Here is a 26,221-nt window from a genome sequence, read left to right as displayed (position 1 = left end):
TGCAATCTTTATGTAGATGTAACATACAGTATAGATTTTTACACTTCACCACTGTAATTCTTCTGCTATTTCATATATTTTAAACTTGTCCTTTTTCCATTTTAGCTGTTTTAACAGGAAACAACATTGGCCTCTAGACAACCTGCATACATATAAATATCTACATTTAAGCTTTGAAATGGAAATAAATTATAAAAACAGACTCCTTTCCAATTTACAAAATTTTGCTTGTTCCTACATACTGTACAATACATTCAACAATCATCTCATTTTGAGATTTATGAAGAAAATACTGATGCTTTACACTAAACTTAATTCACCCCCCTCTGCCTACTTCTAGTACCATTTGCAAATAAATATATTTAACACTGTAGTTAATTTCATTGTTTTGCAGCATACCAAAAAAAATTAGTAGTGCAACTTTCTATCCTTCCTTTGTACTCCTTTCCATTGTGTTTCTTTATATACTAGAAAAATGCTACATAAGCAAAAGCACATTCAGTCATGTATGTTGCTCGTTTGGAAACCAGTAACAACCTATAAACCTACTCTATATTGAAAATGCTCTAACAGATAAAAAAGCGATGCAAGTCAAAAGAATAAATATGAAAAATAGACCTAAAAACTGTATGTTGTCAGTACTGCAATGTATTTTACCCTTCTTTGTATTTTAGGGGGTTACTCTTTTAATATCTAAAAAATTCATTGCAGAACTGTTTGCGGTATCCCTTCGTAAAGAATGCAAGAGCTTCATGTCTGTTCTTTGTCAGTCAAAAGAAGAAAGGAAGCTTTAAGGTAGCTTTAAGGTTTCCCTTGGCAGACTCTCTCAAAGACTTAATTCCCAAGTATGGCACGGGAATCGCCTTCAACATTGTTTCAGTTTCAATGGAAAGAGATGGTTGTCAGCTGCAGTGACCATCACAGTATCAGAGACCTTGAATTGCTGTTGGTAGCTGTGTAAGTGCTCAGATACCTTCTTGCTTGTTCAGTCATGATAAGCTGGTCTTCTGTTTTTCCATAAACAACTGCCTCCCAGTCACGACTCGGCTGCATAAAATAAAATTCTGTTAAGAAGTTCATTTAACAAACTAAAATACTTAAGCAATTCTCATACAATATTTCAGAGTAGTATTAAATTATTAAAGCCTAGCAATAATATATCTCACTGAGAAGGATCCAGTTCTACAGTACAACACCTAAAACTTGTGACAAAGCTCCCTCACCACCCCTTAAATCCAGCTCCCCAGCAGTGCATCTGGGTTATGCTTTGAGTTCAAACACACAAAATGAAAAACACTCTTCAATAGAGTCTAACCAGTTCAACATTTAATACATAAAAGGGAAGCTAATTAAGTTATCTTCTCTTTGAATATCTTCCTCTTTAAATGTGCTAAGTTCAAGAAGCAGAAAAACTCTTTACTGACAGCTGTCTGGAGACACCAGGGAGGTTAAAATGATTTGGGAACTGAAAAAGAAGATTGTGAAGAACTTCACTGAACCAAGTGACAGCTGTGGAAGAATGGTCAGATTTTTGGGGAATATATTAGAAATGGCAAAGGAATTGGGAATGACAATGATGAATAATTAAGCTACTAGTCCTGCTTTTTCCATGAAGCAAAGCCTACATCTTCACATAAGGTACTGAATCTCGAGCTGATTCATTTCAGCTCCAAATTGGACCTGACACTGGCTGATTGGAGCATGATGAAGAATGCAAGATCCTCTCCCTCCCACATGGAGCTGGAAACTGATCCAGAGGATCAGTTCCACATATTGATTCACAAAGAAAATTAGCTGTTTGAGCTTCTCTGTAAATTTAGCAGAACTTGATTCATGGAAGGGACCTGGGGTTAGAGAGGCAACAAAACTGAGAGGGAATTTCTCTGGAGAAAGGAAAGAAGATGGTTCAATGAAAATATTTGTAAGTATACTATGACTAAGCTCCCCTTTTAAGTATTCTGAAGACCATACTTCTGGGTCAGATAGACGTATTCACCATTGCTGCAATTCACAGCAAAAGAAGTTTTTCTTTTTTGATTTTTTTACTTCTAATATCACAATTAAATGAACTTTGTTCTTCTTCCTCTTAAGAAAAGATCAGAAAGCAATACTATTGTCTCTCTACTTAGAAACATCATTGTTAAAGCAATTAAGTAGAATATGGAAGGTCAGGCTCCAGGTGTCCTGTCTTCTGTTTTTTGGGGTTTTTCTTTTATTTTTTCATTAATACAGAGGTGTAGATATTCTGAGAAGACAAAAATACCTTATACGTTAACTCCCTATGGGACAAACTGGAATTGGTACACAGTCAGGTCGAAGAAATCTCTTCTTAAAGCTGGTGATCAGGACAGAGGGAAAACTAGCTTCAATGGTTTTACCAGTATGGAAAATATATGTATGTAAAAGAACAGGCCTGTTACAAGAACAATTGCCAAACAGAATCTGCGGATAAACTCTGCTTAATGAATCCCACTGGCCTTATTACGAAGAGTAAGCACCAGACAAATTTGAGAAACTAAAGTCCTAAAGAAGTTTGGTTTGCACCAGGTCAAGTTTTCTAACTCCTAGTCTTAGGCACCCAAACCTGTTTTGTTGGTCTCCTCCTACCCTGTTTTTTTCATCCACCATATGCAAATCTTAGTGAAACATCAGTTTGTTTCACTGAACCAAAGTGTGAAATATCAGGGTTGTGTTTGAAGAACTTAGCTATGAATAAACACTTAGCAGAAAAATGACCAACTTACAAGAAAGAAGAATCAAGGAAACACTGAAACCGGATCACTGGTTTCAACAATTCTAAATATTAGTGAAAGACAGAAACAAAGCAATAAAAAATTTCTTTGTTAACCCACTAACAGAATTAACAGAATACTTTGCATCCAGACCTGAAGAGTTTTCTCCATTTTGACATTTTTTGTAGCACATGCATTCAGTTTCTTCTTAATTACTGCATTTGCTTTGTTTGCTGGATTTGTATCCTGTTTTTCTGATGTCAGGTTACATCTGTTGTCCTGTATTTCCAACAATGGTGTCATTAATAAAGATGTGGTATATGCATTTTTTGACTATTGACAAAAAAGAGAGTAGAGAACAGGAATAATAATTAGTAGTTAATACAAAAAGACTTCAAATGCTGCCTTCAGAGAGGCCAAAATGTAAATAAAGTAAATACTATCAGAAAGGCCTAGGAAAGAATCTGAAAAGAAAATGTAATGAAGTGCATGAAGAACTAGCCTGGTCCATACTGGGATCCATAGTACAACAAGCAGCTGCTAGCATGGTTTAGGTATCACTGAGTAGACAGTTTTTTTACTCTAAAGCCATGCCACTCTGATATATTTTGTTAAGAACAAGATTTGATAAGGTGGTAACTACAGAACAGTTTAAAAGAAAAAAAATATTCCCTTTCACATCTAGGACAATCCTTGTGAAAGCAAGGACAAGGAGACTAGAATCAAAAAAGTAATATCACATCAATTTTAGGGGGAGGAACTCCTTTAAGAACTGAAATAAGCACTGTATGGATCATTCCAGAAGAATTTTTTATATTGGTAATGTTTATGGAAATAAACATAAATTAATTCAGCTTCAGTATACAAAAGTGGAAGACAGATATATGTCAATTTTAAAGACCAAAAGTTAGTTCACAGTAACAATGGCTAAGTATTTGCTTGCTTACAAAAACACCCCATTAAGCTGCATTAAACCACCTTTAAGTATTTATTCTTCCTCAAGCCTTGTTTCTAAGTTATCATCACATGGATACACAATTTCTACTTAAAGATTGGTATAATTTTCATTTTTAAATAAGATACTACCACTATCTCTCTTGCTAGGTGTTCTTGTTGCACCAGCATTCCTTATAAAAATGAAGGAAAACCCAACTTTTCCCTAGTCCCCAGCCTTTAATGGACCAAAACATCAGTGTATCTTAACCCGGACTCAGTAATCCACAATGATGTGTCATAACAAGATATCACTAAGAGAACAGCAGGCATTTTGCTCATGACTGGAATGGCTGCAGCACTGCTGCTCCTCCCAAGAGATGTTCCTGGGGAAGCTGGCAATTCCCACTAGGTGGCAGAGCACCCAGCGGGAAGATTCCAAGGCTTAGAACAGAGCCTAAGAGGCACTTTAGAAGGGAATTTAGAAAACCAGCCAGAAAGGAGTATGACCTAAGCACCTTACACTGGCTTTTTAAGGAACTTGGCTCCAACATCCGGTATATAGCCTTAAACTTAATCAAGAATTACAGACATTTACTCTTTGAGCATTAAACACATACATGCATTAAGAACTCATTAGAACAAGTTTTCCTACAAGACTAAAGAGTAAGCTATTCAGTTACTCAACTGAAAAAACATTAATCTTCTTTTTAAAGGAAAGAGGGATCATCAAAATAGCCTCATATCTGATTTCTTCATGTCTTGGTTGTTGAGGCAGAAGTATTCAAATTCCTTTAGGCAGAGAAAGCACACAAACTTCATCTTTTACATGCTTGATATTTGTTAAGGTATTCCCCTACTATGTGAAGCAGGAAAAACATGCTGCCTAATATGCAGTTAGGTATTTTCAGAACACATTTGCCAGACTGTCAAGCATGCAGAGGCACAGGAGCAAATGTCATCTTCCTGGTATATTACAGAAAGCTTCAGCATGCTGTGTATGCTAAAGTTTATAGGCAACCAGCATGGAAACAGCTTTGCTACAAACCTGTATAGCATTCACATTATTTTACCTACTCTGAAGGACTGAAAGGACAAATTCATGCATGAATTCAAGCCCAATGCTCACCTATTTCTTAAGTACTTGAAACAATATTTCAAACTGAAGGTACTTTTCACTTTCTAGATGCATTAATCTAGCAACTTCAGTCCAAAAATTTATTTTTGTGGGACGAACAAAAGATACACAGTTCCATATTGATATTGCTGCCAGTGATGCTCTTCACTTAGATTAGTTTAGTTTAATTCTTACCTGTACATCTAAACTACTATCTTCTGTCAAACGCTGGGCCCCAACCTCTTCTTTATCCTGCGGATCTAGGACCAGCGATTTTCTGACTTTTTTAGAAAAGTTGTGCTGAAATAAACATTTTGCAAAAAAAATTGTAAAATATTATTTCAAAGCAGTTATTACCCGTTTGAAATTACTATTGTTATATTACCTCCTGCTTGCAGTTTTTATACAAGGTGTCATCTTCCTCCTTGGGAAATATATCTGTTCCAGTTTCCTCTTTCAAAACTTCCCTAATGTCTTCCTCCGAGAAGGCAAGTGGTTGTGACTAAACATTCATTAAAATTGAAGGAGAAAATACAGGAAGTCCATTAGTGGCCAGTTCTTACAACATTCTACTTTCAGCTAATGTAGGCCAGAAAAGAGATCTTGCAAAACATAGCAAGAAAGGACCTAAGCTACTGTAGTTAAAAACCAAAGGGCTACATTTCAAAGCTATGAAGATTATTTTAAGTTCATTTTACTCCACATTATTTTTAGCCAGATAAAACATATATATGCACACAATAATGCCTCAAAAATGCAAGGCAGCATTGAAGAAGACAAACTACTTGTTTGCAAATGGTTATCCACTGATAAAAGGGATAAAAGTAATTTATATATACTAAATACCTACGTAAAACACATATACATATATATACATGCATAAAAACACACTAAAAAACTGTACTGGAAATGTGTAACTGTTGTTGTGAAATGAAATTTATACCAATTTTAACACAAATCTTTGAATAAGACATTGATAGTCCTCAGTACAGTACAGAATTTCACAGAAGCCATACAGATGGCTCCTTTGTGTACCAACAGGAGAAGAATTCCCTTAAGCCCTCAAAATTCGATTTTGAACAGGAGGTTAATAGTGGACAGAAACAGGAATGCCAAACCACTCCATTTGCATAGTGAGGGACTGTGAATCTATAGGGTAACACAGATGGTGCCAAGCCCTGTGGCAAAGTCTGAGCTACCTTCTGTGTTTGCAGAAAAGAAGCAGTCAATATATATTGGCTGGAATCTTTTTAGAATTTGAAAAGCATATGTCTCCTGAATTCCAAAAGTTATTATGCATTAACATACCTTAGCTAGGCTAGGAAGAGAACAAAAATTTAATTCATTTAGAACAAACTAACAAAAAAAGGTAACATTATCCATAGTCAACAAAACAAAAAGAAGTACGTGATAGCCAGCTGAATCAGAGGATCATGAACTGCTATACTAAAATTTTGGGATTTAGGATGAAGAAAACTGCAAACATCACTCAAGATTACCACACTGTGGTAAACACCTAGTTTCAGTCCTAGTGCTGTAGAAGCACCAAAATCAAAGAACAACTCAGCTCTTACATAGCCCAGAGGATTCAAAGATAATGCAGTTTTTCAAGTGAAATGTGAAAGTTGTTTAAAAAAATGAGGTCAGTCATACTAATCTGCAGCAGTCTGCTCTTACCAGATTACCCAGCTGGAGAACCCATACCCATTCATTCTCTGATTTATAATTTTTCTTTTGAAAAAATAGAATACTAAAGTATTGAAATTTCAGGCCTTGTAAGAGATACAGTTTTAGCAAAGATAGGCAAATTCAAAACAACTCACAAACATGAAACTGATACATTTAAGATTACAAGATTAATATCAAATTATTATATGTACTAAATTACTATTCAAGAAGACCATGCCTTCATACTACACTGAAGGATACAAGTCTAACAACCAGATCCAAAGCAGTTTTGATTCACATTCCAGCTGTTCTCTAGGATAAGTAAATGCTTTTTGAGATCACACTGAGGCTTACAATACCTCAAAACCAAGAGGGCATTTAGACTTCAACAAAGGAAAGAAACAGTATAATCACATACCATAAGTCTGAGGGGACCATACTTTTTTTCCTGAGCAGCCAAAGCATTTTTAAAAGGAGTTGGTGTCCTTGGTGTTGAACCCAAAAGAGATCTTCTCATTGTGGGACTTCTAAATCTATTCAAGCATAGAAAAGCATTCATAGTGCATTTTAACATTTTTATATTTTATCATTAACAATGTAATAAAATTAATCTAAGAAACATTTTAAAATCCCTTCATTTACACAACAGGTATCACCACCTGAAAGTGGCGCATCTGAAAGTACATCACCATAGCATTACCCCATGTGTATTAAACTTTAATTTAATAACACCACCAGATGTTTAATGAAATAAACTTACCCCACATTTTCCTTTTGATCTTGTGGTGTCATTTCCTTGTGTAAAGGAGTCGTAATAAGAACTTTCTGCCCACAGATTGGAGTTGACGTAAATGCAGGATTTTCAAAGTTAAATTGCTCATTTCCAGAACAAGTGTTGAAAAACTAAGCACATGAAAGGAAAAAAAAAAAGCAACCTTACAGGACAAAATTACACCATTGTGCTGAACAGCAAAACCCCCCAAATTATATATATATATATGTATATCTGAAAGACTTTTGCTGACAAATCCCAATACTCTATTCTTGACTTATTTATTGCTGAAACCTTGATTTTCTTCTTAAAATCCCTACTCCTTAATTAGGTCACAGAGACAAAAGGTCTCTATCAACAATTATTTGCATGAGAAAGTGTGAGCTGAGACACAGGTTGCCACTGCTGCTACCACCCTCCCCATTAGTCTTCAAAACAGAGGTTGTTTAACAGTATATTTTTAATATATTTACCCTTATGCAGATGTTTAAGAAGTTTAACATATTTAATTAGGCTACAATATACTACTAGGGAAGAAACTACTTACAACTTATAACCCAGCCCCACAGTGTTCCCGTTTAGCCCAATTTACAAATGCCCTCACCTGTGATGGAGAAAACGGTAGTGTTTTCACTGGCGTGCGCTTTAGTGCAACATTGACGGCATCGTTACACAAGCCATCGTTCAGCTCAGTAACCGGGGACTGCCCAACACGCAATCTCTTCTTCTTTCTCAGGATAGCAGGTGGATTGCTGAACTTGCTTAAGTTTGAGGTTGATGAAAAAACTGTTTCCTCATCCCCACTGATGCTGTTGTGGTTTTTGCCATCGAGCATAACGCCGACATTATATTGGCACTCGGCAGCCCCTTCGCTGTGCTGGAGCCGCATTAGTTTCACTGGAGCTGGCTTGACAGGGGATACAACAGCCTCGGAAAGCTCAAAGCACGTATCACTCCATGCTACCGGATCCTATGGGGCAAGGTGCAAAACACAAGCAGCCTTATCCAAGTTTACTTCAGAATGTCCAAGCCAATCTATCAGCCCGCTACCACCACAAGCCATTTACTGAATTATTCTGTGTCTTTCATACAATCATAAAACACTGGATATTTTAAGACACAATTCTTTTAAAACAGGCAATAAAGCAGTTGATAAGGCAGAAATTATAGACTAATACAAAATAACGTAATTTAAGAGTATTTTACACATATTGCGTAAGTTGACACTCTTAATTAAACACTTATTTTTAACAAGGAATACAAACTTACGATTTCCATAAGATCTAGTGCCTCTGCAAATTCTGGAATGGTTTGTAGAGGTGTTAACATTCGATTTGCTTCTACACCCAAATACTTAGGTGGTGAATTCTGCTGAACAGGTGTGATGCGGGTCTCATCCATGCTGTAGAAATTACTTGTTTGTTCCTCAAGGCTACTTAGTGTATTAGGCATACAATCCTCCATGATAAAATTTCCAGACCAACAAGACAAGCTTCCAGCTTGCTAAAAAATTATGAAGAAACATGTTAATCGTATTCAACTTAGAGGCTGAAGAGTCAATTATGTGATACTGCAGGGTGGGAAAAAAAAGTAGTGTGTGGAAAGACTAATTTTGGCATTTTTAAATACTAATTATCTGTTTCAATTAAAGAAATTAGTCTTCTCTTTACATTAATAAGCTCAACATTCTCAAATTGTGTAAGATTTTTATCTTACCTTACATTCATATCTTATACACACTCACAACTTAGGTAATTGTAGGCTGTATTGGAAGCCATCTCTGATGCAAGTTTCCTGAGTACCTGAACACCAGTATATGAAGTCATCTTCAGTACAGAACACTGAACTTCTAATTTTAAGATCAGAAAATGTTTCTAGAGTGTGAAATACTACTTGTTTGATCTGGGGTTTTTTTAATGCAGATTTTGCATTAATAGTTAAGTAAACTTCTAAAAGGTTATCCCACTTCAGTAGACTGCTTAGTACCCAAGAAACAAATTTTAATTTCCACTGGAAATCTAGAAGCAAACCAGATGCTACTAGATAAGCAGAACTGCACTGTTTCAAAAGAATGCCAGGAATAATTCCACCACACAAAATCTGAAGTTCACCTGTAACCTAAACTAGTGATCAATATGGCTGGGTTAGTTAGGTGTCTGATATGCACAGCCCTCTGAAGAAATCAGTGACTGCCATCTGCAAGTCACCCTAATTCTACAGAATTAGGGAAATTCCACTGAATTTACACACAAATGGTGCACACGGCATATTTATCTAGTGTTTGTCATGTCCAAATGTGGATATTAAGTATTGCAAACACTCACACTGAAGTTTAGGAAAATATAATCTACAGGACATTTTGAAATCAATGGGGCAAACCCCATTATTTTTCACCTCTACTGGGCAGAGGCTCAACATTGCTGATCCATAAAACTGAATGGCAATGATATCAAACATGTCACCTCCTGAAGAGGATTAAAATACCAGGTCTTAGAAACTGCTGAATTGCTGGTCATACTGCTGCTGTCTTCACAGTTCAGAAAACTGCACTAAAAATCAGTTGTCTCAGTTCTAATATATAGATTTTTTTTTTTCCAATGCAACAGCCATAATTTTGATTTTAGAGGGTCAGGTGAAAAAAACACCACACTAAACCACACAACCGTTACTGAATTTCTGAGGATTAACCTCAGTAATGCAAATTCAAATATTTAGAGAAATTTACAGTCCTTACAGAAGACATTTGTTTTCTTCTGATTTCATTCTCTGCTGACATAAGTAGCAATTCAAGCTCCTTTATTTTCTTTTCTTTATCAGGATCATCATCAATAAATGGCTGCTGAAAAATTTAAGAAAGAAGCCATTACTATTTTTTACTTCCACCACCTCTTCACAGTAAAGATTCTGCATTATAACACAGCTGTATTTTTAACAGGAATCCACACAGAGAGGGAACAGAACTGTTCAGGTTGTATCCCATTTTGTAGTACAGAAGTCACCCACAACTGAAACAACTCCAATTACCAGGAGACAGATCTGATATTAAAGTGGTGTGTAAGGTGGTATTTTAACTTGATTCTAATATGGCCTGTAAGTTATCTGTGTGCTAAAGCACTATCTAAACTAAAGTCACTATATTCTATCTTTAATAGACCCAAGTGCTGGCACACTGGTTTGTATGTTTGTGGTTTCACATTCCTTCTACAATTCTGTTATTTATCCTCACTAAGTGTGTGAGAAAGTGTTTCAAATCAGTGTTTGCTAACCCAGTATTTACACAAGCAATCCCATCACTACTATCAGAAAAGAAAATTAACTAATTGGTTTTGATTGGTTTGTTTGCTCTTAACCTCCTTAACACCTTCCATTATTACTATAAATATAGGTGAGGATATATGCTATCTCCAGTTAAGAGTGTACTTCAAGGAGCAGAAATTATCTTATACTTTTCTGTGTAGGGCAATCCAGACTGTCAAAAGCCAATTGAGGCTTTGTTGTGACTTGTATTCCTATACCATTATCAGGGAAGAAAATGCAACATGAAGCAAATGACCTGCACAGGGAAACTTCAGGTTAGGTAGAGAGTTCTACAGAATTCCTCTACCTAACACAAAAAAATCCATGTACTATTCCCTGTGTCTTCTTTTACTTCTTTTACTACTTTCAAATAAACAAGAATTCTTCCAAGGCATTATATTAGAAACCAAGATCTATATTCATTCTGCACCACATGAGGAATTTCAGATATATTCCAAGTGAGCCCAAAAAAGCAAAAGGAAATAATATATCCAATTTCTATTTGTTTTAAAATTCCTTAACTCTTCAGTATTTAGAATGCTGCAAAAGGGCAACTGATTGAAAGATGTTTATCAGTGAGAAAGAAATAAAACCTATGAGAACAAAAAAAGCACAGCCAGAAGTGTAAGTCACAGTAAGCTGAGTTTTTCAGATAGGCTTGTATTTATTACATAGATGTAAAGTCTTGTCTTTAAACCTCTCATAAGCTAGGTAATGCTAACATAGGTCACAATTTAGCCTCAAGATTTAACAAGTAGAGTATGTTTTAAGCCATATTTCTGTCAGAACTAAGCACAAATATCATGTATCTGGGATACAGAAAGAGAGCTTCATTTTTTCTACATAAAACTACCAACTACACTAGCAAGCTTACTTACAGACGAACCTATATAAATGTAGGTGAATGATGAAGACTAACAGTCATTTTGAAGATACACATATTTTCATTTAACTGAATAATACTATGCAGTAAATTGTCTTTAATTTATGAAGGCTGTTAACAATTTACCTGAACTATGTTGGAAGAAGATGGAGCATGTTCTAGACAGCTGCCTTCTGGTGAGGCATACTGATACGCTGGAATCTAAAAAGACATAAAACATTTTATAAACCCTCAAGAAAATGAGGATATAAAATTAACTCTAGTTTATTATACATTAATTATTTATGGTTTACAAATCCTGAGTTGCCATAAAATCACAAAAATATGCAACAGATCTTCAATCTTTCACATGTGTTTCTTGTTTCAAACCAAATCAATTATTTGAAACTGGGAAATATTTATAGTACTAAATTTTGAACTTACATGTGTCTGAACAGGCACATAAAATTGATTCTGAGTGTGCAAGTGTTCCATAGTCAGACAAGGTTGGGGCTGAAGTTCAGCAGAACTAGTGCTTTCTGACTTTATAACACTTTGCAAATATCCTTCCTGTTCCACCTTTCTTCTCATTGTTGAATTCCAGTGATTTTTAATTGAATTATCCGTCCTAAAACGAAAGCATAAAACAGTGACTGGTTTCCATATCTCAAAATTTAATATATGACACAATTGACAGGGTTTGTACAGTAGGTTAATCAGAAGCCACAAATTCAGAAAGCTCCACCAGCTTAGACCGAAAGTTCTGTAATCAATAGGGTTTTGGCATAATGACTAGAAAGCTACTCTTTTTAGAACTTCCTTTTACTAAACTTCAAGTGTGCCAGAAATTAAAAGCAGAAAAGGAGAAAGCCTTGGTTCTGACTGCAACCATGATGGGGAACCTTTTTTCTTAGATACTTGGAATAATTTAATGAACACATAGTTATTTACCCCTCTGCTATAAATTTGCAGCGCAGGTAGCTAAGAAAATCACCTTGCTGTCCCAAAACATAATAAAGGCACTTTTGCTGGTGTTTGCTACTGGAAGACATCCCTTCTAAAATTGACAGCTGACAGCCTGCAACCCCCACTCCGCATTTTATGCGCAGCTTTGTGGAAGAACATCCTACTACCACTTCATGCCCTTGATCGTGAACAGATTAAAACAGGCATGGCCTTTTGACAAGCAGGCTGAAATCATTCCAAACACTAAACAAACATTAAGGCAAGAGCAGACTATAACTATATTACTGGCTAAAACACTAGCATTATTATTCCTAGCCTTGGGTAGAGGTACACAGAAATAAAAATTAGTTAAAGCCCCGTTCTCATGTAAGGGCACTCCGAGAAGTATTCCCCTTTTTCATCCCAGTAGGGCTGGACTCTACAGATCTTCCAGGTCTAAGATCTTTAGCAGTCTTTAGCTAAGAGTGTCAGATTTATTGACAACAAACAAGCTAGTAAATAGGAATTCTTCTGTCAAACTCATCTTCCCTCTCCAAAATTCTATTTAGATGCAACCCATTCTCTTTTCATTCCTCCAAAGCATTTACTGTGAGCCGTGGATTGTGCACTTCATCAAAACACAACATTTTTAAGCACACATCCCTCATTAACCAAGGTATCAAATGCTGATATTCCTCAGGCACAGCTAGACAGTCACCTCCTGAACGCATAAACCAAATTCAGAAAGGGACAGCTTAACACTGAATTTCAGTAAACAGTACAAGGTAAAATAATTATTTCATTAAACTGTTCACACACTAAAATCTTGTTTTCCACAATCACAGAAATCAGCAGTGAAACTTGAAAGAAATAAAAGGCAAACAATGCATACAATTAATTCTTAACTTAGAGACTTCATGATAACCAACTAACTTTGCAATGCATGACTCCTAAGTCTGGACTTTTGAAGGTTACTAAGATTTTCTTTTACAAGTGTCCAGTTCAACAAGTGCTACACACACAAAAAAAAAAAACCACCAGATCTTAAACCACGAAAGTCACCATCAAATGCATATTAATGAAGGCACTTTGAGATCAAGTTTGACATCAAACTTTTCTACCACTGCTTGCAGTTAATTCAGTTCAGCTCTATTATAGAGGGTTTTTAAGTGATCAGGAAGAATCTGAAGACAACTTCAAATGTTTAGAGCTCTTTTTATGGGTTTGACATCTCTTTAAGAATACAGGTCAAATGTGAAAGATTTTTGGCATCTATCACGATAACCATGTTTTGATGTAAGTCTCAGCAGACACTCTCTAACTAACAAGTTAAGATTTGAAAGGGTACTGAGATGAGCACTTTTCATATTCCAACATTTAACACAAATAGAGTTGAAAAGCACCTTCCAGGAAGCAGTTTTGCTATTTCAGCCCATCGGTTCCCCAAACGCTTGTGAGCTTCATAGATTATTCTGTCCTCTTCTTCTGTCCACGAAGACTTTTTTACCTCAGGATTGAGATGGTTATGCCATCTTTCTCTGCATTGCTTGCCTATTCTTCCTTTCAGGTGTTTTGCAATTAGAGACCAGCGCTTTGGACCATACTTCTGAACTAATTCAATAACCTGCAATACAGATGAAAGCACATTATAATTTCAAAACCTAATTTACCTAATCAAAGGCTGAGAACACTGATAAACACACATTTTAGAATAGCAATCTAATAGGCAACTGCTATTAGGCTTAAGGAGGCACACAGTGACTTGGGGGTTTAAAAATGATTTTTTCAAGAAATCAGAAATTACTAACTCCAAATTCTCTCTCTTATTTAGAATGTAAGTGTATCCTGATGAAAACATTCATTTGGAAGTTTCCTTTCTATCACCCACTGCATAAGCCAACATTAGGAAAGGACAAAAAAGAAATGGGTAAACAATTCGTTTGACTATTTTCAAAAATATTCATATGAGAAAAGAGCCACACCTCTACATCTAGAAATGGAATGGAGGTTGGGAGTTTTTACAGAGTAGAAGCTTTTTCTTAAGAGACTAATGAGAACTGTAAAAAAAATAGATTAGGAAGACCATATTCATAAATTGGCAAACAGTAGTTTAAAATATCTTAGAACAGTTTTAAACAGTAGGAACAAGAAACCAGTTTGAAATACCACAAGAAATCTGTATTTGCATTTGCATCTCCCTACCAAGCAGTCCAGGTTGTGCAGGCAAAAGGCTACAGTATGGATTAACAACAATAAGGTGAAAAAGGAGCCTAAACCACTATAGCTTCTCTACACAAAGAAAATGAGCTGATCTCAGGGTTGTAACAGTAGGTTATGAAATAATTTCCCTTATTCCCAAACCTTTCAAGTCTGGTGGTTTTGAGGAACAAAAGATGTAAACGAGACCTTTGACCTTTAGTGCTACAAAGAGATCCCCCCCTACTTGATAAGCTAGAGTAATTCAGCCAGCAATCTCACTCATGGGAAATTAAATGCTTGAGCAGACCCAACCTTCCATCTACTTAAGAGAATTTTTTTCTTCTCACACATCATAATGCAATAAAAGTATCCACGTCATAAGATGCATCAGACATAAACTACATGGAAATGGAACTTAAAAAAAAGTACACATTCTTAACAGTCATATGTCAATTTTATTAAAAAGCAGAGTATCAATTAGCTTTTGTTACCCTCTGATCTTCTTCTTTAGTCCAGGGACCTTTAATCAATTCCGGGTTTAGTACCTTCTGCCACCGATGCTGGCACTGAAAATCCGAACGATTCTGAAACAGTTTTAGAAGAGCAGTGTAGCTGTTATACTCTCAAATATATAAAGCTGTAAATACATTCCAGCATGAATTATTAGCTTGTTTCAAATTAAAAGACTTATTTAGAAATTTGTTCTAAGTATAATCGTTAAATTCTCCCTTATTATATCTTATTCCATTTGCTTATAAAAAACCTCTTCTCTGGAAAAACCAAGCTTGCATGAAGCTCTAATTTAATTATTTCAATGTACTAACTTGATAATCAAATTCAGAACTTACTCATCTTTAAATAAAAATTTATATTTATATTTGTCCTCATTACACCACACTTTCTCTGAACTTTGTGGTTGATCTATTTTTGACATTATGTATAACTTAAATAAGGGGAGAAATTTTTTAAGGAAATACTTTTCCTTTCAAATAAAAGAATACACTTTTCGCTAAATCCCAAATGAATGTATTCTCAGCTCTTTACTAGAGTGTTAAGGAAAACAGATTTAGATCAAATTTAGTTAACATATACTAATTAAACAACATTGTTTTTGCTGGTCAGGACAGATGGTGCTTTTCTGTAGCTTCACTAAGGATCTTTTGAAATATTGTTCCCAGTTATGAAAGAAGTAACCTTCACTTAGCCTCCTAAAAACTGTCTATATGAAAGGGTTGGTCCAATGCTCAGAAATATATAGGTAAGAGCCTGCCCCAGGACAGCATACTTTTTTGACACTGGGACATGATTATTATTTACTTGCTTCAGAGCAAGCCGTTGGACAGCAAGTACCAATTGCAAGGTTTTCATGGTCTTGTCTACCAACTAAGGGTGTTACCATGCTAAGATGAAGTTAAAGCAGCAGTCTGCAAGACCAGAAAAAACACCCAGAACACTAACACCTGAAATTACACTGATCACAGTACCTTCAAGCTAATCACAAGTATGTATGATTAAAAAAGCATGCTACAGTTTTTTGCAAAACATTATCATTTCCTGTTGAAGAGAAGCTGTAAAAGACATACTCAATATAGAATAGCTGTTACCGTTTGGACAAAATTATTTTAAATGTGGCCTTTTAGTGCTTTTATCTTCTAGACATTTCTGAAATCATAATATGATTTGGAGAGAAGAGCAAAGCAAATAATAGAATGAGACAATATAATTGTTTCAGTTTGCCTTAGCCACAAAAAAAATCAAGTGATTACAAGCTACACTCTCACTCTTGAGAGTGACCTTGAAGCCGTCTTCACTTTTTTCAGGCAGAATGGAGGGAAGGTTTATCTGTGCCTAGTCCAGCAAGGAAATGAGGGTTTAAAAGCACAGCAGTTTGAGGGCCTTTAGAATTCAAAATACCCTTGGCTTTCCTAGCAAAAGACCATCAGTAACAAGTGTGAATTATGCCAGCCTCTGTTATTTGGCTGTTGCAATAGGTCAGGTAAAAAGGCTGCACAGGCTCTATCCATGGAGACAATCCAACCCAAACCCTGACCTGGGCAGCCTGACCTTGCTTGAGCAGGGGCTGAGAGCCAGATGACCTGCAGAAATCCCCTCCAACATCAATGATTCTGCAGTAGGCACCTGATTATGCGCATTTCCTGTGATAACTGGGGAACATTTTTTCAATCTCACTTGGGCCCAGCTGAAAAACAGGTTTTTTGTCTCCAGAAACACTTTTTTTCAGATGGAGAATTTTTTACTAAACTGTTATCTGCTAAATGCAACTCCATACTATACGTGCATATCAGTATCACCAAATGTATTTTCAAACATCTTAATATAAAAGCTTTTTGATTCTCCTCTGTCATCCACTAAAAATTTACTGATTTTTATAAGGGAATAAGGTACATGTAAGGAATATGGATTTGCTTATGCATGACTTAAATTTAGAAGCTTTGAGTTTATTACCTGATATCTATATTGTGCCACTTGGAAAAAAAATAGAAGCATCACAGTTGCACAAAAATATGATGAGAACAATGCAAAGTTATAGTTGTTCAATATTTAGAATTCAAGTCCTTTTTTACCTTACAGTGGAAGTTCATACAACCACATCATCCCACACAATATTGTAAGAACCTCAAAGGTAGAATGAGGTGCATTTTTTTCGATTTCTAATATTTCAATATCCAATACCACTTCTAGGAAGTGATTTCGGCCTTATATTCTACAGCAGGTATTTTCTAGCATTTGTTCAACAGAGAAACAAACACCACCAATTCTAGTTGTAGGTACTTTCTACCATAACCTTAGGGAAGCAGTCATCACTATTAAAAAAAAAAATCAAACCCAAACAAACAAAAAAACCCCAACAAACACACACAAATAAATAAACACACGTGCTCCCTTGCCTATGGAAGTTAAGAAATTCATCCTGCTCCTTTCAAGCAATCTTTCAGATGCAACTCACTCTCCTAACTTTTTCAGAAGCAACCTGTGAACTGTGGATATAGCCACGATGAGTAATGGAACCAGTAAGACACAGGAATGCATTCCATAATGAAAACAAATAGCAAGTGTGAACACAAAGTTTTTTTGGTCATTTCAGACTATCACTGAAGAGCAAGTCCATAAGGTTCTTCAAGGTCTGAGCTAGATCAAGTCTGTTTTAGAAGAATCCTCTAAAATAGCTTTTATTATGTGCTTCTGATTCTATTTCACTTCATTTCCAAGCTAGACATATGATCAAAGTAAATAAATATTAAGAGAACTTAACTGAAACAGAGAATCAACTTACTTGTAGATGACTAGCAATGAAAGCCCAATCATCTGTACCATTTTGTTCCACCAGCTTCTTTAGCCTTTCATCCTGTTAAGACATAATCTCAGCCAATAAATTTTACATGCTACCCCAATACAATACTAAATAATAATATATTTCATGAGCTAAGAAGATCAGGTAGGGATCAGAGTGAAACAAAAAAAAAGTATTACCTCTTCACGAGTCCATTTCACCTTGCTACATATCTTCTTCAAGCCTTTTTGCTGTGGTACTTCATAGTCATGATCCATATATTGAAAGTCATCGTCTTCCTCACTGCAAAATACAACACGTGAGTGAAGATCAAAACAGAGTTTAAAAATACGTCTGAAAAACCTTTTTTTCTAATTATTTGCAGCTTTTTTCCAATCTGTACATATTGTTCTAAAATGACATATGGGATTTGCACGATCACAAGGTCTGCCTCTAGCACTTCATCATGTCAAATTACCAAATTAATTTTAATTTCAAGGCCACACACTAGACACATAACTCCTTCCAAGACAAGATTTAAATTTGAAGTAAAAACTACTTTTTAAGACTCATGTATTTCTAATACATTTTTTCATCTTTATTTTGCATGAATGAGCTTATAGAGCGGTGTTAGGCTGCAAAATACATTCAAGAGCCACCTCCACAAATGAAACAACAAACACAACAAGAATGTTAAGTAAGTAAATCTCAACTTGAGATTTTACGTGGGTTCCTGACTTGACTAAAAGCGCTGCCTCGGTGTTACAGGAATTAGATACTAATCTTTTGAAGACAGACACGTTCCAGAGTAAATAACTCCGGCCTCAGTGCTGAGCCCAAATGCGCAGAGGCAGAGGGGCAGGGCAGCCAGGTACCTCTGCGACTCCGCGTAGATCACGCTCCATCTACTGGAGAAATGCGGAACTCCACAGCCTGTATAAACAAAGCCTTCCAAACAGGCGGCAGAGGGAAGTGCTTCATGGAATCATCACTTAAACTTCTGTGTCAGTGACTCATGTTAGCATAAATTCAAACGCATGCGGAAACCTAGCTCTAACAACAAGAGCTGCTGTTCCCCTGCATTAATTATACCAAAGGCACAAAGAAGGGACTCCCATCCAAATACATCACTTAAACTAAATGCAGTTTCACAGAGTAATTTTTTCTCCACTTTATTATTGGTACAAAGCATGATAAAAATATCATAAATTCAGGTTCAAAACAAAAATTATTTCTTTTCATCCTTGAAAATTGCTTCAATTTTTTAATCAAAAGTATACAAAAACTCTTCCTCAGTATGAAATTAACCTGCGCTAGTATCCCAAGAACAGATTCAATGGATCATCTCTCCATTATTTTCTAGTACATGCAATGAGCAGCACAGCACGCTGATTAACCACTTACACATTATTTGTTATTTCCCATTAAGTCTGTTCCTGTCAGCCACCGAGGACATACTTTATTCAAAAGCATTATCACAGGATAGTAAGTGCCCAACTCCTGCACAGTTGCTTCTACATCCTGCACCACATCTGCATTTGCCCTACTTAGCTTCATGATGCCGCAGTAAAACATAAGCAAATTAAAACTTTGCTGAGTTGCTGAAAGACAAAGCAGCAAACTTGTGGGAAGGTCAACAGCAAGTTCTTCATCATACTTTCAGAAAAAAAAAAATGAGCTGCAAACGCTCTAAGAGGTTGGCATTAAGTGGGTTAAGAACAGAACTTAAACTCAGAAGTAACAGTTTTTTCTGTCTCCCTACCAACTCCTCTTTCTACTTTTGTCCACAGGTATTTGGCAAACTTCAGGGATCTATCTTAGGATTGTAATACCAAAATACACTTCTCACATTACCATTTCATACAGAGTAGGCCATACAGTTCCCTTATAACTAAAATCAGGCCTTCTTGTAAAGCCCTTTGTTAACACGACCTCCTCACCCACTGCAGAGCAAACTAGTTCATGAGCAGTCTTCAGTAAGGAGAAAAGTCACGGGGATTCAAAAGCAGAGAAGGGCTCCATGTGCACAGCAGTGACGCTGATGAGAGCTCCAGTGCCAGAGCAGGTGGGGGCCCCGCCTGGGGGCAGCTGCGGTCCAGAGCCCTCACTGGGAGCTCTCCGGCCGCACGCGTGTTCCACAGCCACACCCGCGCCTCTGCCAGCCAAGCAGGCACTAACCTCTCTGGCACCTCCATTCCACCTGAACCTAGTCCTGAGTCTTGCTTAGACCAGTGCTATGATAGACTATAAATCAAATCCTGATTAATGAGTGGGACTACTACTTTAAGTTTTCAATTAAAAAGACAAGATTTTTAAACACATGGGATTGTTATAGCTCCTTTGGCAATTCTTTTGCAGTTATGAAACTGCTAAAATACTCCACCGAAGTAGAAGGCATCCACCAAGTTTCATCAAATAAGACATCTGGGACAATAAAGCATATATTTTGTGAGATCTGCACTAGCTGTCCTTGCAATTCTCAGTTGAGGACCATTAAAAGAAAAAAAATCAAGCTTGCAACTGTAACAATCAAGAGATATTTAACATTAAATGAATGTAAGATTAAACTTAATACCATTTTGTGCAAAACAATTACACTTTTCCTTACTTCGCACCTAGATTAAAAGTCTTGAAGTCACTTTCATGAAAACTCATAGCTTCAATGATTTAGTTTTGGAGATACCATCATCAGACACTGACACAACATCCGCCTCGGGCTACAGATCTCTAACCAAACCTTCCTCTGCTATCCACAACCCGCTGCACTTTCAATCATGAAATCAAAGCACTCCACAGCCATAGGAGATAATACAATCTAAAGCTTGACAAAAATGAAACTACTGTGTGTAATACCACAGGTGAAAGTCCCTTAAACTACAAAATGCTGATTAGAAGGGCCAAGAAACATGCTGCCTCCGAGCTATTCTTGGAGACAGCCAAGAACAGCTTCAGCAGTCAGGCTCTGCAAGCAAAGCCCTTTGAGGCTTACACAACTAGAACACCAAAGCATTGTTTTCTTGTTTTAGTTGCAGCTTTGCAGAAAAATACTCTTATAATTTTTCCCATGGCAGAGGAAAACGCAAAAGCAGTTTTAATATGCGTAACTTTGAAACCACCCCCAATTCCATGAAAAGTATACATTCACAACAAACCCCAGATGCCATAGATAACTCACCAAGTATCCTTTCCTTTCCCAATCCTAATCCTTCTCTTACATTTCTTTATAACTTTCCAGAAACTGATTTAAGACAGGAATAACCATAGTGACAAAACAGTTCTCCAAGACCCACCTTCTGAATACAAAGCAAAGACACACCCATTCTCACATCAATACAACAAAAGATGTATGAAAGCCATCTAGGGCAGCTGCTGGAGATCTTGTGCAAAACGTGATCTCTCAGGAATATTTCAGGCTAGATTGTGATATCTTCAGTCAAAGGATATATCAACTGAGAAAAAGTAGGTGCATTGAACATACTGAAAGAATCAACAGGCCCAAACCTTATATCAAGGCTGCGCCAAAGTCATTTGGGAGGTGAAAAGGAAAAAGTATAACTCCAGCAAAAGGAAAATAACCAGCACGGAAAGCTACCGCGGAGACAACGTAGTTGTTACTGACAAGCGCAGTTGCCCAGGTAAGCTACAACAAAGACGACCTGAGCGAAAGCACAGTAGTGAGAGCAGCTGCCAGGGGAAAGGCGGGATTTGTATCCGAGAGGTGGTGCCCAGAAGTCCGAGAGAAGAGATACCTGCGAGGGTGCCGGAGGGGGGAGGGAGGTGGGTAGTGACAGCCGAGGCCGGGGCGGTGGAAGGAGGCCGAGAGCAGCGGTGAGGGGCGGGGCGGCACCTGGCTGGGTTCCCGGGGCGCGGGGGGAGCACCTGGCCGAGATCCCGGAGCGCGGGGGGGCACCTGGGCTCGGGACGGCGGCGTGGATGGCAGCACTGCCCGGGAGGGAATGGGAGGCAGAAAGCGCAGAGCGCCCCGGTCCCGCACTCACCTGCGCCGTCTCTCCGCCATCCTCGGCGCGCACCATAGGGGGGGCCGCCACGGCCGCGGGGCGCAGCACGGAGCCCCCGAGCCGCCCGGGCTCCCTCTCTCACAGCCGGGCAGGGACGTAGCGGGGCACCGGCGGCTCAGAATGCCTCTAGCCGGGCAGGGATCTTCCCAGGGCAAGCTGCTCCCCGCGGTGCCCGCAGCGCCCCGGCGGCCGCCCTCAGCCCCGGCCCGGCCCCGGCGCGTCAGGCATGGCTCGGCCTGGCCGCTGCCCGCAAGGACGGGGCGCGCAGCGGCCCCTTTCTCGCCCCTACTGCGCCTCGCTCTCCGATGCTGTCAGAGTTGCCGCGGGATCCGGCGGCGTCCGCCCGCCCTCCTTCCCTCCGTCTCCGGGCCTCTCTGCTCCGCTGCCCTGCCCTGTGCCCGCCCGGCCCCCGCCTCGCACCGGCCGCGGCCGCCGCCACCGCCGCTCGGGCTCAGCCGCCGGCGCTCGCGGCGCGCTCGGCCGGTGCCGCCCGAATCTCGCGCGCAGCCTCCCCCCCGCGAGCCGCCGTTTGAATCTGCGCAGGCGGACTGACGCCCCATTGGCCGCCGCGGACCGCACGCGGCTCCGCGCGCCGGGCGGGAGGGGGCGGGGCCTCGCGCCGGCGGGCGGGCGATGTGACGGGGCCGGGGCGGGGGGAGCGGGGCGGCCCCGTCGCAACGCCCCGCCGCGAGCGCCCGCGAGCCGCCCCCGCGCCCGCGGCAACGGCGGCGGCTCCCGACGGCAAAAGAATGAGAAAGTAACGGCGGGGCCGCCCCCGCGCGGCAAAACCGAGCGTCTCCTTCGAGCCGGAATCGAACCAGCGACCTAAGGATTCCCGCGGGCCGCGCCTCTACAGTCCTCCGCTCTACCAGCTGAGCTATCGAAGGGAGCTGGCCGTAGGTCTCGCGTTTTGGCATAAATCCTTTCTTCCGGGTGCTATTGGTGATGTATGCCGCAACTGGAGCTGGAATTCTCTCCCTGAGAGAGGCTGGAGCACGGAGACGCGCCCGGGACGGACACATGGAACTGCGAGCGACCCAAACGCCCAGCGCCGGCCCCTGGGCCCTGCTGCCCGCGGGTCGGTCAGCGCAGGGACCGCGGCGCTCTCGGCTTCTCACGCTCCCGCGCCGGCCGAGCTGTCCCGGCGGACGAGGGCAGCGCTTCCCGCTTCTCTCCCTTGCCGAAAGAAACATGTCCTGTCGTTGATCGCATGCTTGAGGAGGGGGAAGCGATGGTCTCATCCATCAGCCAGCCAGCGCTCTTAGGGCTCCTGCTCCAGCCACGGCACGGGGCTGTTGGGAAGAGGCCCCCCCACATAGAATCAGGTTGGAAAAGACCTCACAGATCATCGAGTCCAACATATAACAGCACCACCGTCAACTGCATCACGGCGCTGAGTGCCAAATCCAGTCCTTCCTTGAATACCAACACGGGCTGCGACTACACCACCTCCCTGGGCAGCACATTCCAATGTTTAGTCACCCTTTCCGTGAAGAAATTCCTAATGTTTAACCTAAACTTCCCCGGACACAGCATAAGACTGGGTTCTCTCATCCTGTCACTACTTGCCTGGGAGAAACCGAACCCCCTCTGGCTACAGCTTCCTTTCTGGTAGAAACATGGCATCGCATCCTCGTGTGGCTATGCTGATGGACACGTGGACTCCACACAGCTCCTAGGAGAACAAGGCGGGAGCACCTGCTTTAAAGACAGGTGTTGGCAGCTGCACAGTCAAAAAAACCCAGAAAGGGCAGGGACAGCATTTAAAGGTGCTCAGTCATGGTGTTCACTTGACACCGGAGTGCTCACATCCATCACAGGGACAAACCACCTTTTTATTCATTGCAATGTGATTTTTACTGTAGTGGTCCAAAGAAATCACCAAAACCAGCAGATGGTTTCTTATCCATTATCTTCTTTCCAAATACATTTTTTTCAATGGTTTACTTAAGGAAATTTTCTAACCACCACCACCACAGAAGCAACAACCTCCTGAAGCTGTCACCAGTGAAGTAAAAGCTACATTCTAGCAGAAACTCTGTGTGTTTTAGGTATTTCCCAACACAAGTCTTTAGCTGGAACTATAGAATGATTGGGGTTGGAAGGGACCCTAAAGATCATCAAGTTCCAGCCCCCATCAACGGGCTGGGACACCTTCCACTGGACCAAGTTGCTCAAAACTCCATCCAACTTGGCCTGGAATACTTTCAGGGTTAGGACGTCCACAACTTCTCCAGGCAACCTGTTCCAGTACCTTACCACCCTCAGTAAAGGATGATAATTTTTTTCCAAATATTTAATCTAAACTTACTGTCTTTCAGTAGTCTTTGAATCCATTCCCCTTCGTCCTGTCACTACATGAGATGTTCCATTTATGCTTTAAATTGTATACAAAGAGAGGTGCTCCCCTCCCTTAATCATCTTTGCAGCCCTCTGCTGGAGCTGCTGCAGAAGCTCCTTGTCTCTCTCGTCCTGAAGAGCCTAGAACTGCACACAGCACTCCAGATGTGGCTCCACCAGTAGAGGGGCAGGATCACCTCCCTCCCCCTGCTGGCAATGCCCTTCCTAATGCACCCCAGGGTACCTTCTTGGCCACCAGGGCATACGGCTGGCTCACGGGCAGTCTATTGTCCTCCAGGATGGAAGACACATGAGTTATCTGAATAAACTAAGCCGTGTGTGGAGTCTGTACATCCCCACAGCACTGGGGCTGTGCCCAGTACATTCCCACAGCACTGCCCATGTTCCCCAATGCACCCCCACCACACTCGAGCTGTTCCCAGTACAACCCCACAGCACTGCCAATGTTCCCCAATGCACCCCCACCGCACTGGAGCTGTTCCAAGTACATCCCCACAGCACTGTCGGTGTTCCCGGTACATCCCCATGGCACCGTCAGTGCTCCTGGTACATCCCCACGCCCCTGTCAGTGTTCCCAGGGCATCCCCACGGCGCTGTCAGTGTTCCCAAGGCATCGCCACGGCGCTGTCAGTGTTCCCGGTACATCCCCACAGCCCTGTCAGTGTTCCCGCTACATCCCCACGGCGCTGCTCATGTTCCCGGTAGATGCCCACAGCACTGTCAGTGTTCCCGGTACATCCCCACAGCCCTGTCAGTGTTCCCGCTACATCCCCACGGCGCTGCTCATGTTCCCGGTAGATGCCCACAGCACTGTCAGTGTTCCCAGTGTATCCCCACGGCACTGGGGCTGTTCCCAGTGTATCCCCACGGCACCGTCGGTGTGCCCGGTGCATCCCCACGGCACCGTCGGTGTCCCCATTGCCTGCGGCCGGGAACACCGGGCTCGCAGCGACCCCTGCGCGGGCACGCGGGAACAACAGGCGGCGGCACAGCCCCTACGGCACGGGAGGGCAAAAACCCACCAAAAACCCAATTTCACCCTCTCCACAAACCCACCGTTACAAGGGCAAACTAGAATCGTTGCATCTTTCGCAAAGAAATTTAAATCCTTGAGGGTTTTATTTGTAGTCTTTGCTAATAGGTCTTCAGCACCAACCTACATTCCCTGTGATGCTCTTTTAGTATCCAGAGATGACAACGCAGCAGGTTTCCTCACATCAAAGCTCTGACAGGACTCTTTGAACTACAAAAGCTGTAATGAAAAAGTAATAAAAACCACCCTGAGACAGGATTTGTGTCATCAGCCTCATACAGTACGAAATGGCATCTTTTAGCACTCATTTATATTTAATTCACAGTGAAAGGAGCCTGAAATAAAAATATTATTGTCTAAATAGGTGCCTTGTATATTGCCATAGTAACACGTGTGTTCCTAATTTGCAGGAAATAGATCCTAAAAGCATTAGCTAAAGCAAATTGTTAAAATAATAAGCACTGATGGTCCTGTTGTTAAAAGGAATAATAGGCTAAAGATGTAGTTTGTTATGACACCCAGTAAACATTCTCCTTGGAGTACACCAGTAAGCACATACATGACTCACTTCTTTTTTTTCTTCTTTTTTTTTTTTTTAAATCCTGTTTCTGTCCTGTGTGACAAGGTCTAATGTTTGGAGTTTCTTTTGCTCCTACATGATAAAAAAAAAAAAAATACAGAGATGCATTCTCCTCTCTCTGTCTCTTCTTAGCTTCTAATAACTTGACAAAAGCAAGCCAGAGGCCTACTACTCTCTTCAGAGACCTTATAAGAATGTAGGCACAGATACAGTCTCTGTAGCAGGATTTGGACTATCCCCTCCCCTCCCATCCCATCTGAGCTGTCATGGCCCAGAAGCCACCAGACTCAGTTTCATAGGCTTCTGATAGGACACTCACCAGCCAGCAATATCTGAGTCCCATTGTGCAAGAACTGCTTTCTGCTTTGGTTTGCCCTGCCCAAGACTCCCTTGTGACAAAGGACAGCCCAG

At 40.2% G+C, this 26,221-nt stretch overlaps 1 protein-coding gene across 1 annotated transcript; it reads right to left on the bottom strand.

Annotated features, from left to right (window-relative positions):
* Positions 1-918: 918 nt before the first annotated feature.
* On the bottom strand, positions 919-21,871 carry MYBL1 (MYB proto-oncogene like 1; the record flags this gene model as incomplete). The annotated part of the gene is made up of 16 exons (XM_084201250.1): positions 21,816-21,871; positions 18,018-18,120; positions 17,821-17,892; positions 15,017-15,109; positions 13,730-13,950; positions 11,826-12,009; positions 11,529-11,603; positions 9,957-10,061; positions 8,492-8,725; positions 7,827-8,192; positions 7,211-7,353; positions 6,869-6,983; positions 5,168-5,284; positions 4,978-5,082; positions 2,886-3,065; positions 919-1,047 (listed from the first exon to the last, which is right to left on the bottom strand). Exons 1-16 carry the CDS (start codon positions 21,833-21,835, stop codon positions 919-921), a joined length of 2,262 nt encoding a protein of 753 aa, XP_084057376.1. The 5' UTR covers positions 21,836-21,871.
* Between the last annotated feature and the right edge of the window lie 4,350 nt (positions 21,872-26,221).

The sequence above is a fragment of the Fringilla coelebs genome, assembly GCF_963513975.1.
Source record: "Fringilla coelebs genome assembly, chromosome: 1".
Lineage (NCBI taxonomy): Eukaryota > Metazoa > Chordata > Aves > Passeriformes > Fringillidae > Fringilla > Fringilla coelebs.
Note: the sequence above shows the minus strand (reverse complement) of the source record. Positions and strands in the feature narration are given on the sequence as shown.